The sequence below is a fragment of the Stenella coeruleoalba genome (genome assembly GCF_951394435.1).
Source record: "Stenella coeruleoalba genome assembly, chromosome: 5".
Classification (NCBI taxonomy): Eukaryota; Metazoa; Chordata; class Mammalia; order Artiodactyla; family Delphinidae; genus Stenella; species Stenella coeruleoalba.
Genome location: NC_137150.1, coordinates 7,647,063 through 7,661,691, shown reverse-complemented (window position 1 = coordinate 7,661,691; position 14,629 = coordinate 7,647,063). Strand labels below are relative to the sequence as shown.

The window sequence follows — 14,629 nt, the reverse complement described above, 5'->3', positions numbered from 1 at the left end:
ATTCAGTTTTTTCAGATTCTTTTCCACTGTAGGTTATTACAAAATACTGAGTATAGTTCCCTGTGCTATACAGTAGGACCTTGTTGTTTATCTATTTTATATATAGTAGTGTGCATCTGCTTAACCTCAAACTCCTAACTTATCCCTCCCCCAGCCTTTCCCTTTTGGTAACCATAAGTTTGTTTTCTATGTGTGTGAGTCCGTTTCTGTTTTGTAAATAAGTTCATTTGTATCATTTTAAAAGATTCCACATGTAAGTGATATCATATGGTATTTGTCTTTCTCTGTCTGACCTACGTCATTTAGTATGATCATCTCGAGGTCCATGAATCCTGTCCTCTTCGCCACCACTTTCTTATGGTTGAGGGAATCTCTCGCTTCCAGCATGTTCTCCGTAACATAATGTGTCCTCTATGCCGAGCATTTTGGTCTTGACAATGGCCTGTCATTGGTCCAGGGTGAAGTTTGTGATCACTGGTTCAACATCCAAGGCCTGTGCCCACTGTCACTGGAGGCCCACACGCCCATGATCTGTTCTGTGGAGGCTCACACACCTTTTGCCGTTACCGCCTCCTGCCATATCTCTTCCTCCTTTCTCTTCCCCAGAGAGTGTGGGCCAGCATCCAGGTTGGAGCTCTACCACCCCAGTTCCCTGAAGTGAGTCTGCTTGTTTAGCTAAATCGCTCTCCTCTTCTCCAGGCATGTTTATTTGGGGTAGGCTAGTTCTCCACGCCCTGGGAATTGTGCACTGGCATTCACTGAGGTTCAGAAACTAAGTTGACAACTTGACACTTGCATGCCTTTTAGGGAAATCATGGTTATTACTGGGGGCCGTAGCAGCAGGTTTATTTATAACTCCTGGCACTGCACACTGGCATGAAGTGGGATGCTAGCGGAAGGCAGTTGGAAGGCTACAGGGACCCAGGAGAACTAGAAGGACCTGGATTTCCAGGTAAGGTTGTATATGTCAGTCTTGAAAGGTAATTAGGCCCACACGGTGTGAAAGCAGCTTGTTTCAGCCCATTTCGTTTTCAGGTACGCTAACGCAGAGTGAAAGCTTGAGCAGACAATTCAACACGTCTTGGATTTAATTGTCTCTTTTCCATGATCCCACCATGTATTGTGGTTTTGTGGTTTGTCGTTTGACTACCAAATACCGATCCCGTCGGGGGTTTTTCAGCCTAGTCAATGCTCCCTGGTTGACCCCAAGTGACTCCTGTTTTTCCATTTGGTAACAATTACTTGACAGTTACACAACTTCTTCTCTCCCTGCCTCAAAAAACAAACTAATAAATAAGGGATGGGCGTTCTTATTGGTAGCTCTCCTTTCTTCAGAGAGGCTGTGTATCCCCCTTCAGAAGGTGGTTCCACGCCAGCTTTGCCGCCTTTCCTTTGTGGCTGGATGGAGTACAGCTGTCGCTAATTCAGTCACATTTTTAGTTGTCCCACCGTTAGATGAAATTATGAGCCATCGCTAGCGAGTGTCAGCAACTGCAAATAGCAATGCCGCCTTTGAAGGCAGCAGAATCCAACTGGGAATTGAGAAAATAATAGAAATTTAGAATAATGGGCATGCTTGGAATGAACCATTTTTGGGTTCAGAAACCTAGTTCCCCTGGTAATTTGAATGAGCAGTTTTGCTAATAAAATTTGCCCGTGTTGAATGAACCTGCTGGATCTACCCATCATTCACAGAACAACTTGAATTATCACTTTCCCATCAAATTTTGCCCCTTCCTTTAGCTGGCTGGCTCTTTGAGCCAGTTTTCTCCATTGTAGGCGGGGAATGAGGGAGAAAAAAATAGAGATTGTAGCACCAGCTGAGGCGGGCTGGCCTCCATCTACATGGGTGATGAAGCTTGTTTACTTTATGCAGGTAACTTTGGATGAAATTCAAGTGGTGCTGCATTGAGTTGAAAGGGCAGATATTCGTAATAGAAATTCCCAATGATGGTCAATATTTACCAGCAGTCTTGATGAATTTTGCAGATCCATGATCCCCGCCCCTCTCACCACAGGGGGTTTTTAACTTCAGGAAAATGAGTAATTGTCACTGACAGCCTCAAAATTTTTAACAATCATCATAATTCCCCAGACCAGTAAAGTGTGTTAGTTTACCTGCCACCTTCATGGACGTGCCCTTTTGTAAAACCTCTTTTTCCCCAGTGGAATAGAAATGCTTGTCCGTCCAGGAAGCACAAAGCCCCAGATACGAGAGGAACCCCTTTTGTGTTCTCTGCAGTTTCCCCAGCAGTCAGAGTGCTGTTCTCAAGGAAACCGTTTTCTCAGCAGGATTGATTTTTCCGCTGGGCCCCGGGGATGGCAGCAGCGGGCAGCAGGCCAGGTGTGGGGAGCCCGGGAAGGGGCGGAAGAACCAGAGTTGCAGGGCAGGTTGAGCAGAGGCTGAAGGAAGGCTTTGGGGTGAGCAAAGCAGTGTGGTAAAGAGCTCCAGCTCTGCTTTTCCGCCATGCATAGCTGTGTGAGGGTAGAGAAGACACTTAACATCTCTGAGGTCGTATCTTCAGGTTTAAATAGAGAGTGACAGCAGGCCACACCTCCTGAGGTTGCCGTGAGGACTGGATGAGGGATTCCTGTGGTCCCAGCACCGTCCGTCGCCTGAAAAGGCTAATCATTTGGCTTGTGTACACTTATCATCACTGCTAATTCATGTTGGGGGAAATCATCTGCTTTTGTTGAAAAATGTTCTATTTCAGTTTATTTAGCTAATGTGGCTTGAGAAATTTCACCTTCCGTTTCTACAGTTTATAAAAATCTGTCAAGTCCAAACTTTCTTTTTTTAAAGACACCAATTATACTTGAACATTTGTTACTTTTTTTAAAAAAATTTATTTATTTTTGGCTCTATTGGGTCTTCGTTTCTGTGCGAGGGCTTTCTCTAGTTACGGAGAGCGGGGGCCACTCTTCATCGCGGTGCGCGGGCCTCTCACTATCACGGCCTCTCTTGTTGCGGAGCTCCAGACGCGCAGGCTCAGCAGTTGTGGCTCATGGGCCTAGTTGCTCCGCGGCATGTGGGATCCTCCCAGACCAGGGCTCGAACCCGTGTCCCCTGCATTAGCAGGCAGATTCTCAACCACTGAGCCACGAGGGAAGCCCCTGTCAAGTCCAACCTTTTAAAGTAGGTGAGGATTTTGTGAGCAGGTGAGCGCACACGCATAGTCAGGAGTCGTGATTGATGCACACATTGTTTTCTTGAGGCAAATATTTTAAAACCTTGAAAAGTTTCTCTTCACTATATGAAGACTTTTCTTTTCTAGCCCTTTTTATTTTTTGGTTTGTTCATCAAAATCTTCTTCCGGGAAAAATACATACTTGTTTGTTTATGGGTTTAACAGATTCCTATATAATTTTTACTGAGTGCCAGGCATGTTCTAGGTTCAGGACAACTATCGACTCGGTGAATCCTTATTACAATACTCTGAAGTCGGTTCTGTTATCATCCCTGTTTTACGGTTACGTACATCGAAGCCCAAGGCCATTCAAGTTCAAGCAAGTTCGAGATCCTTAGGTAGTGAGCTGCCCAGCTAGGATTCTAACCCAGGCTGACTGGCTTCAGCGTCAGTGCTTGCAGGGAGCAGGCTGGGCCAGTCTGGTCTATTAGGGCTATGGGGACTTTTGAATGACAGGAGCTGGGAGTATTGAAGTTGTTCTGTGTGTCTGTCAGGATGGGATTTCTGGGTTGACATTCAGTCACCTTATGTATTCAGCTTAGGACTGTGGCTTTCACCAGCAATCTCCCCGTTGCATGAGGCCGTACAGATGGGGAGTTAGGGAAGCAGAGTTGCTGCAAAGTGAGGTTAAGCACTCCCTTTTAAGAATCTGTGCCGTGTGTATTAGGAGCCCCTGGAGTTGAGTGAATTAGCTGTTTTCTGAATGAATCTCCAAACTAGATTCTGAGACCCTTGGCGTTTCTGATTCACCTTCAAGAGCCCTGTTTAGTGATTCATAATAGTTTTACTCAGCACAAATAGAAGACCTACACACCAAAACGAGGATTTTACCATTATCTTCTTTTTTTTCTTCTGATCAATAAATGTCAAATTTAGGGAAAAAAAGTCAAATTCCACGAACCATGGGGAAGCCCATGGACTTAAAAGGTTTTTTGAGGCTTCACTGGCTTGCGTATGCCTTGGAGGAAGTGGATGGACTTGTCTGTCCTCCTTCTTCAGTGACTGTCCCCGATCCACCCGCAGTGAGCTGCTTGTGCCATACCACTGACTATGCTTTTAGATAGAAAAGTACCACGGGCTTTCCCCGCTGCACCTTCTCCTGGGTTTCCTTTTACGTCACTGGTGGCTCCTTCTCAGCCTCTCTTTTCTGAGACTTCATAAAACTGCAGTGCTCTGGAGCTCAGCCTTTGGGCAGATTATTTCACTCCTCTGCTCAAGATGCTATGAGGACCTCACCTCCAGTGTCCTTGCATGAAGACCTTTTATCATCTGCCCCTTTACTCTCGCTTTGGCCTAATTGCCTATTACTTTGCTAGAGCTTCCAGAGCCCAGTACCACAAGCTGAGTGGCTTAAACCACAGGCATGTATTGTGTCACAGTTTTGGAGGCTAGAAGTCTGAGATCAAGGTGTCAGCAGGACTGTGTTCCCTTTGAAGTCATCAGGGAAGGATCTGTTCCAGTCCTGTCTCCTAGACTCTGTTGGGACCTTGACATGTGCCACATCACGCCAGTCTTCACCTGGCAGCCTCACTGTGTGCATGTCTGTCCAAATTTCTCCTTTTTTATAAGGACACCAGTCCTAGTGGGCAAGGGGCCCATCGTACTCCAGTATGAGTACGATGGAGGCCCATCGTACTCCAAAATTTTTTTTTTTTTTTTTTTTGCGGTACGCGGGCCTCTCACTGTTGTGGCCTCTCCCATTGCGGAGCACAGGCTCCGGACGCGCAGGCTCAGTGGCCATGGCTCACGGGCCCAGCCGCTCCGCGGCATGTGGGATCTTCCCGGACCGGGGCACGAACCCGCATCCCCTGCATCGGCAGGCGGACTCTCAATCCCTGCGCCACCAGGGAAGCCCCTGACCTCATCTTAATTAGCTACATCCGCAGTGGCTCTGGTTCCCAGAAAGGCCACACTGTGAAGTACTGGGAGTTAGGACTTCGGCATATGCATTTTGGTGAGACAGAATTCAAGCCACAGAACTACTGTGCTCTCCCTTGCCCCCCCCCCCCCCCCCCCCCCGCCGTGAGGCGTCACGCTGCCCTTGTTGCTGTCCTGTGAATACTTGGGTGTGTCTCTGCCCTAAGGCCTTCGCATCGTCTGTTCCCTCTGCCTGGAACATCCTTGCACCCCAACTGCCCACAGGGCTCACGAACGGCCCCCTTCTCAAGGCTGTCTTCAAATATACTTTTCTCAGTAATGCCTCCCTCCCCTGATCATACCCTTTAAAATCATATCATCTCCCCTCTTCCCCACCCTGCCCCCCAATCTCCCTGATCTATTGTTTTTCTGCAGTACTCACCACCTTCTAACATACTTGGTAATTTGCTTATTTACTAGTTTTGTTGTTTGTCCTCCCCCAACGCTGACACTGGAATGTAAGCCCAACGAGGGGCACTTGGTCTGTTTCCTCCTCTGATTTATTCCATACACCTAGAACAGCAGTACTTGGAGCATAACAGCAGCTGGAAAAAATGTGTGTGGCTTTCTCCTTTTTCTTTATCAGTTGGTTTAGTCATAGAGGCACATGCCTTTCATACATTGGAGTAAGGCAGGTGGGAGGAGGACATAACATGTCTTAAACCATTTTCTTGAACACCACGACATAGCTTTCCTGTAGTGCCCTACACCTGGGACCTTTAGCCAGATGTCACGTTTATGATGATTGCAATTCCTGGGGGCAGCAGGGCGCGGGTGGAGGGACCTTGCCGTCCCTCCCTTCCTGGAGCTCAGAGCATTTTCCACATAAAAGATGACACCGGATCCCTTCTGCTGAGACACTGAGAGGCCTCATTTGACTCGTTTCCACTGTCATTTAGCTATTGGAGGAGCCATCACTGAGGCTCGTGGAAGAAACCGATGGTCAGCCTGAGAACTCAGGCGTCCTGACTTGCTGTGATTTTCCTTCTAGCATAACAAGGTAGAAAGCTCCAAAAGTGACCACAAAGTGCTCTGGGAGCTGGCTTCACTAGAGTGGATGAGGTTTCAAAGGCCCACAGATGTCACATCCAGTTTTCTTGATAATCAAGACCTCTCTCTCATGGGCCTCTGGTAGCCCGTGTCAGGAGCGATTCCCAGCAGGACCACGGAGCTAGGCAACTCCCCGTGCATTTCTTGGTCTTAAAATGCATGATTTTAAATTAAAATTTTCTATTTGTTCTCATCCTTTGCCCTCATAAATATTGTGTATTTTTATGAGCCTCTGTCCTCATAGAATGTGGAGTTTAATGAGGGCAAGGGTGTCTTACACATTGCTGGTTTGTTTTCATTGTGGTACCAGCATAGATACTGGCACATACAGGATGCCCGAGAGCTGTTTCTTAAGCCCCAGCTGAAGTCCAGCCTCCGAGCTGCATCACCACCCAGCTTCCTGGCTTAGCACGGTGGGCAGGGACCATGCCTGGACCATTTTGGTTTAGTTTCTTCCTGGAACTCATGAATGGCCTTCAAAAGTAAAGGCTGACATTATCACATTAAGCAGTGCTTTAGCCAGGAGGAAGATTGGTGGTTTGTAGGAAAGCATGGAAGGGTGTTTCTGACATCACGAGGCCCAGGAGGTGAACTGTCTCAACAAGGTACCCAAAATGGATGAGACTTCAAAGGGAAGGCCTGGCTACACAGAGGCCATTGATTTTTTTCAGCCACACTCATTCCTGGCTGGCAACATTATCCACAAACAGCAGGGCTATCAGGAAGTTGACATTGACAGAGGCCACACACCAGATCCCTCAGTCCACAGGTGATAAACCCTGTCATTTGTTTTCTGCACAATGTCTCCTCTGCACCTCTGTCCTGTTGGTGCCGCCCCCATGAATCCATCTGAAAGGAAGTAGTGCCTCTTTTTTTTAAAAAAATTAATTTATTTATTTATTTTTGGCTGTTGCTGCGCACGGGCTTTCTCTAGTTTCTCTCTCTGGGGAGGAGAAAGGAGGATTGAAACAGACTGAGGCAGCCAAGTGTCCGTGAAAAGTATCACAAAGGGTATGTCAGCCATTGTTATTATTCTGGATTTTATGACGTTTGTGTTTGTCAACTTTTTACAGTTTGTCATTTTTGTGATTATTCTCAGCCTAAACGAATCTTCATCTTTACTCCTAATGTATTTATATTTTTTCTTACAAAATTCCTCTTGGTTTTAAAAAGCTTTAGGACTTCCAAAACCTGGATCATCCCTCCCTCCGTCTTCTCAATTCCCTTTGTTACATCTTGAAAAGTCTTCTGGGGTCTAATGCATAAAATTCTCAAATAAAGTTTAATCTCATTTTTCAGCTAATATTAGTAATGTCTACATGGACTGCAACTTCTAAAAAATATGTAGATATTAAATAATTAGTACTTACCAAGTCTCTAAGTATTATAAGAAAAAATAACACTAGCATCCCGTTATTATAGGACAGATGTAGCCAGGCAACTTGAGTAGATCTTCATAGCCTCAATGCTTCAATGAATTCCTCAGAGTTCTTATCTATCTGCCTTCCAAATGGGACTATGTTCATCTACATAGAAAATTACATTTCTACATGAGAAAATGGTTTTTTCTAATTATTTTCAGATATGAGAGAATTGCTAAATGCCATTTTTGCAGAATGCCTTTATTCTATAATAATAGATGCTTAAATAAAAAAAGTGTTTTACATAGCCAAAATATATTCTAGTTTCCTGGGAAAAAAGATGATGGTGAAATGTTTCATTACTTCCACTTGAACTAGAATTGACTAATTAGAATTAGTGCATGTGTGTTTGTGTATGGAGGGTAATTTTTTTGGCATTTCCAATCATCAACATAACTGCAGTGAAGGTTTCAGAGAACATCCATAATGCCTTGTAAAAACGCCTATGATGTGACAAATAATACCAGCTCTCGCTTTAAATAAACTGCATTCCAAGAAAAATAGATGTACTAAGCTTTGATAACAGTAAGTGGATCAGAAGAACTTTCCAGCTCAGGTATAAGATAGTTGTAGAGCCTTTGAAACCTCTGCCTTGACCACAGATAAATCTGCAGTGAGATGACTACCATCCAGTTTGTTCCAGCTCACTTTTTAGGATGAAACCCATCTGGGAAATGAAAAAAGACCTGTATTTGCTGTCCTGAGATTTCCCAAGTGACTCCCCATTCAAGTTTCGACCTGGACCAAATCCCTGAACTTCTTTGGGTCTCAGTTTCCTCATTTTATGATACAAAGGTTTGGGGCCAATATCTCCAATTCTGTTTCCGGTTCTGGCACAAATATTCCATGGTCTTTATCTCTATCTGCATCTTAAATGGGTCAGATCCATAAGGGAGAAGAAGAGTTATTAGCACTCTGTGTTTCATAGACGTTGGGGGAGATGAAGACACCCCTGGAGCCCTCAAGATTCCACTGAATAATTGCTTGACACTCGGGTGAGAGTTAACGAAGGGGATATTCCAAACATAGGACATTAAAAACCGTCATCCATTATTCAGCAATTCTGTGCTAAGATTAAATTGAAGTAAGTCTATGAAGTAAGTCTATGAAGTAAGTCTACTGCACACTGTTTTTTACTAACACAGTCAGATTTTCCCTGACATTGAATAGCCTCGGATGAAATAGTTGCCTTATGTTTGGGGCCACAATATACTTCTTTTAAAAGCTTACCTTACTTTTTACATATACATGTATCTATTCTTTTTCAAGTTCTTTTCCCATTTAGGTTATTACAGAATATTGAGCAGAGTTCCCTGTGCTATATAGTGGGTCCTTGTCAGTTATCCATTTTAAATATAGCAGTGTGTACATGTCAATGCCAAACTCCCAATCTGTCCCTCCCCCCAGCCCTTCCAAAAGCTTATCTTGACACCATTCCAACTGAATGGTCAAGTTACCTTCTTCCTCTCTTTTAAATTGTTTGCTTATTTATTTACTTTCTCTACATTCATGCTGAGTTTGTACATTTTGTAAGTTAAATGTGCTTCTTTGGGATTGGATGCCATTGTATTATTTTTCATTTGAGGTCTCAAAGTTGACTGCTAAGAGCAAACGTTTGTGTCAGCCATTCAGTACTAACTCACATTGCTATGGTGAACCACTTTATAACTGGTCATCTGTGCCTCCTACTCTTACTTGACGATTTAGGACTGTGAAACCTCAAACTTCTAGCCCAATGCCTCGAAGGCTCACCATTTACTTGCCATTTTCTTCTATTTGTTTGGGAAATTTAAAAAAAAAAAGTCTGCCTTTTTAAAGGTTGTACTGCTATATCACTTTCTAGTTTCATATCAAATATTTTAATCTTTAATATCTTTCTGAGCTAAAAAGATATGCAGAGTTAGGGATGGGGAAATGTAAAGGAAGTTCTCTGAAATCACATACATCATATTTGGTGATGTACAGAGGGCGTAACAAAGGCAGATTAAGACCTACAGTGACAATCAGCAACTGGCATCCGGGAACAGAGTATTTTACTCCTCCCTCAGAATAGATGGAGACCAGAAATTGGACGTTTATGCAGAAAGGCAGGATTTCATCCAGCACTTATTCCAGATTGTCAAGGTGCTGACTGAGGAGGACACTGGGCACCCAGAGACAGGAGATGCTATTGCCCGACTCAAGGAGGTCCTGGAGTACTGTGCCATCCGAGGCAAGTACCTTCGGGGTTTGACGGTGCTGGTAGCATTCTGGGAGCTGTCGGAGCCCAGGAAGCAAGATGCTGACAGTCTCCGGTGGGCCATGACTGAGGGCTGGTGCGTGGAACTGCTCCAAGCCTTCCTCTTGGTGTCAGACAACCTCATGGATGCGTTCTTCACCCGAGGGGGGCAGATCTGCTGGTATCAGAAGCCAGGCATAGGTTTGGCTGCCATTCATGATGCTTTCCTCTTGGAGGCGTGTATCTACCGCCTGCTGAAGCTCTGCTGCTGGGAGCAGCCCTATTACCTGAACCTGATCGAGCTCTTCCTACAGAGTCCTTATCAGACTGAGATCGGACAGACCCTGGACCTCATCACAGCCCCCCAGGACAGTGTGGATCTTGGCAGATTCACTGAAAAGAGGTACAGATCTATTGTCAAATACAAGACAGCTTTCTACTCCTTCTGTCTTCCTATAGCTGCTGCCATGTATGTGGTGGACATTGACGGGAAGAAGGAGCATACCGATGCCAAGAAGATCCTGCTGGAGATGGGAGAGTTCTTTCGGATTTAGGATGATAACCTCGATCTCTTTGGGGACCCCAGTGTGATGGGCAAGATCGGCACTGACATCCAGGACAACAAGTGCAGCTGGCTGGTGGTTCAGTGTTTGCCACGGGCCTCTCCGGACCAGTGCCAGATCCTGCAGGAGAACTTTGGAGGCCGAGAAGGTGGCCCGGGTGAAGGCGCCAGACGAGGAGATGAATCTGCTGGCTGTGTTTACGCAGCACAAGGAGGACAGTTACCGCTACCTTATGGGTCTCACGGAGCAGTATGCTGTGCCCCTGTCCCCAGCCACCATCCTGGGGCCAGCACACGAGATCTACAAGCAGAAAAAGTCACCTAGAGACTCAGGGGGGGAGGGGCGGCTCTCCAAAAATTATCGTCTAAGCTGTGAAAGAAAAGGAAGACCTACAGTGATACATCTTCTACTGATGTGTGCTTCTCTGTAGGAGACTGTGTAACAGTCTTAAAAGACAGCCAAGATTTCTGTTAAGACTAATAGGCATGGAGTGGGTATTCTCTTGGTAATTTCAAAGTAAAGCTTTTTTACGTGGGAAATAGAGTAGTCTAACTCAAACAGGAGACCAATTTTTCTTCGACATTGAATAAAGGCAAATTCTGACACATTTCAACAGTGAGTACATTTATATGTTCCACCTTAGAAAATATTTAACCTTATTCCAGCCATTAGGTGTTTTAATCACTTGACAACGTAATTCATTAAAAGTTGCTCTGCAGTCTGTGGATAATTAGTCTGGTAACATTTATTTTGTTTACCTGAACCTTTCTTGCTTTGAAAATTGTGAATCCTGGCTAGTCTGTGTTTAAAGATAAATAAACCATTTATAATGATCTGAAATGTCATTTAATTCTCACTCCTTTTCAAAGGCATTCATTCCAACAAGGGTGAGAGGAACTGAGTTTTCTTAAGGCTCACTTGGTTTTGATTTTTAACAAAATATATCATTGATTAAAGTAAAACCAGACCTTTTGTTGTTTTACCGAGACCAGAATCACCACTCACTCTCAAGGATATATTTTGGGCAAAGTGTTGCTGGTTACTGCACAAACCCTGCATAAGGCCCAGCCTCTGACCTTGAGGGGCTTATGGCTTATAGTGATGACAGATATATAGAACTGTAACCCAGAGGTGGCTCTGGAAAATGATAGAATGGAGTAAAAGACAGTTCAGCTGAAGTCGAGGGAAGAAAAACAGAAGAGTGAGAGAAAAAGAGGATCTGAATGGGATATTGATGTGGTTTCAGGAATAGACCAAGATAAGGTTGGAGACAAAGGCTGTAGTCAGAATATGGAGAATTTAATGCTAACCTAAGTGTTTGGACTTTATTCTTAACTCTTGAAATCAAATGCTAGTGTGAAAGAAGATTTGAGGAGATAGAAGAGAGTTACAGAATGTTAGAGCAGGGGCCCATAAAAATCCAATCCATTGTTTTACAGATAAGGAAACTGAGGCACAGAGAGGTTAAGTGACTTACCAGAGGTCCCATAGTATATCAGTAGCATAGTGGGGCCATAGACTTGTCTGCTGGCTCCCAGCCTAGACATCCTTTTATCCCATCACGCTATAGTAGGCTATTCAAGGGCAAAGTCTTCATAGCTACTACTTCTTGAGCATGTAGTAGATTGGCCTAGTTGTCATTGTTTTTGACATCTGTTTTCCTCCTAAGGGCTTCTAAGAATGATAGCTTTCTCCCTGATTCCTGAATGTGGTGTGTATATTCACTATATGTAATAACTTGCCCTTCATGTGTAAGATTCTGCTTCCAAAATCATTGGCTTGCTGCGTGGCTTTTGGAAGGTGGGGTGTTTTATTGATGTGGACTTGCAAGTTCCTTGTAATCATTATCCTCTAGAATAGGCATTCCCATCTAGTCTGGAAGTCCTTTTGTTTCTTGGGCTCCCGCATTCATAGGTGACAGATCCAGACAATATTTATGTCCATGACATGGAACTAAAGTTAGCACAAAATTGTATGTCTACGTTTAAGATACTTATGTTATTTTCTCCCATAAAATATTCGTGCTGTTGTCGTAGGTTGGGTGTATGTACACGCCAGTGATTTAAAGTGAGGCGTATTGTTTGTATATTCACGGGTGTTTATTATGAATTCAGTGCCTATGAAAAGTGATACTTTGAGTAAACCACATTGTCAGGAATGGCAAATATATACTTTGAAATAACCCTTTCGATTTGAAATGCTTCTTGACCATATAAAGCTTCCTCCAGTCTCAGATATTCCAATAGTGTAAATACTAAATACTATCTTGTAAAGGCATAACTTGAAAACTTCTTACAGCCTTCATATTGGGCATACGGATTGTACTGAGCAGTGCTTCAACAATCAGCAGTGTTGGCTGGATGGCTTTGGGAAAGGCAGCACCTACTGTATTTATTTCATAAAACGTCTGCATATATTTCGTATAATTATGTATTTGTGTGTGTGTGTAAATGTGCGTGTGTGTGTTTTGATCAGTAGTAGTTGGAATACCCAGAGACTTTTTGCCTCAACTGTTACAAGGGCGTGCTTGGTATTTTGTGGAGACCAAGACCCTCAAAAGAAGATATAGTTTGTATAATCCTTGTCTTGATAAGGCCTTGGCACCAAGAAACCGAGTTACGTTGGGAGGCATCATGCTTTATTTAGCATTAAGGTTTCTGCTCCAGCATCACACACACACACACACACACACACACACACACACACACACACACACACACACACACACACACACATACACCAGTTCACTCTGCAGGAAAGGCAGCTGTTAACTTGCTAATGCTCAGGCCTTCCAGGCTGTGCTCAGCAAAGCTCTAGCAGGTGCCATTCACGTGAGACTACAAGACAGGGGTCTGAATAGCGCCCCCTGCAGTTTTGCATTGCTCTGCAAACGCAGTACTCATCTTATAATGTTCCCTAAAGATTTTCAATAACAGGAAACACCACCAGCACGCATGCGATCTGCATGTTTATGTACAGTCTGAACATCCACAGTGTCCCATTTTCTCATCCCTGAACTTCCACTAGACCACAAGACTTCGGGTCTGTTTTCATCGCTGTGCTTCCAAGTCTTCCCCTGGGTTCCTCACTGGGCTCCTTTTGCCTGGATTAGATCCAGTGACTCCTTCAAATCACTAGCTGGAGTTTGTTGCTTACTTTCAAGCATAACATGGGAAGTATCGTCATCCCCCTTCGGAGCCAACGTCACTCTCTGGGTGCCTCAGTCTGGTTTTCCTACTAATCTCAAAAAACAGGCAGAACATCTCCCTCCCTCTGTGTTTCTTCCTTAGCCTCTCTTGTCCTTGATTCTTCCTTTTACTCATTTCTTCCCAACGCAGGCAAAGCTTCTATTCTCTGTAGTATTAGTGATCTTTACCCCCAAATGGGCCAGTGTTTTATTCTCTTCTGATATCACAGTGAAGTGGAGGGGATGGAGAGTAAATGGTAATGCATGATACTTTTCCTTAGTGAGAACTTTGGCTCCTAGAAGCGATCCGTTGTCCAGATTAGGAACCACGTATACATGAGAACTCAAGAATTCCCAACAATAACCATGGGTTGTGTTTGAATATGAGTGCTTTGTTCTCAGTACAGAGCTTGACAGGAGATACACACAGAGACAGACACATGTTATAAGTGGTACAGACATAGAAAGTATATCAACTACCTACACCCTATGGAGATTAGGAAAAAGAGTTTAGCATAAAATAACAGTAACCAAAACTTTTTAAACGTCTTGTTTGTGCCAGAGACTCAGTAAAACGTTCAGTGTGTAGTCTGAGAACCAGGTTCTCACATCAATCCTGAAGTGCAGGTAACTTGCAGCCTCCTTGTGACACCTTAGTGAGCTGAAACACAGTTAACAATCAGCCGTCAGGATTTGGGTGCAAGTCTGTCAGGATTCAAGGATCTTGTGTTTCCAGGGTACATGATACCTATGAAAATAAAGATGCTTGAATCGGAGGGGAGCTGCCATGTGGAGCAGCCCCCCATCCATAATGCTATGCACTTTCATGTATTCCTCTTTCAGACCCCCTAAAAGTCACATGAATGCAGTTATCCTTCCACCTTTGACCCCTCGGTGGAGGGAGGAGACTAATTTGCTCAGGTTGATACAGTCAGAAAAGCCAGAATTTGAGTTCAAACAGTGTGACTCTGGTGCAGGGGTCTGGAAACTGGCCCACAGGCCTGTCTGGCTCATCTTCTGTTTTTGAACAACAGGTGAGTTAGAGAGTAGTGGTTACATTTTTAAATGGTTCAAAAGAATGAAAA

General features: G+C 44.2%; 2 protein-coding genes across 2 annotated transcripts in view; both read left to right on the top strand.

The window, feature by feature from the left end:
• Positions 1 to 14,629, top strand: part of KCNH8 (potassium voltage-gated channel subfamily H member 8) — a gene marked incomplete at its 3' end in the record, with an annotated part of 385,548 nt that overhangs the window by 81,116 nt on the left and 289,803 nt on the right. The gene's annotated exons all lie outside the window — the stretch shown is intronic.
• Positions 877 to 10,787, top strand: LOC307187033 (farnesyl pyrophosphate synthase-like; the record flags this gene model as incomplete). The annotated part of the gene is given in 5 exon segments (XM_079922793.1): positions 877 to 980; positions 2,167 to 2,391; positions 9,556 to 10,345; positions 10,349 to 10,494; positions 10,496 to 10,787. Coding segments are annotated over 5 exon segments (1,557 nt in total).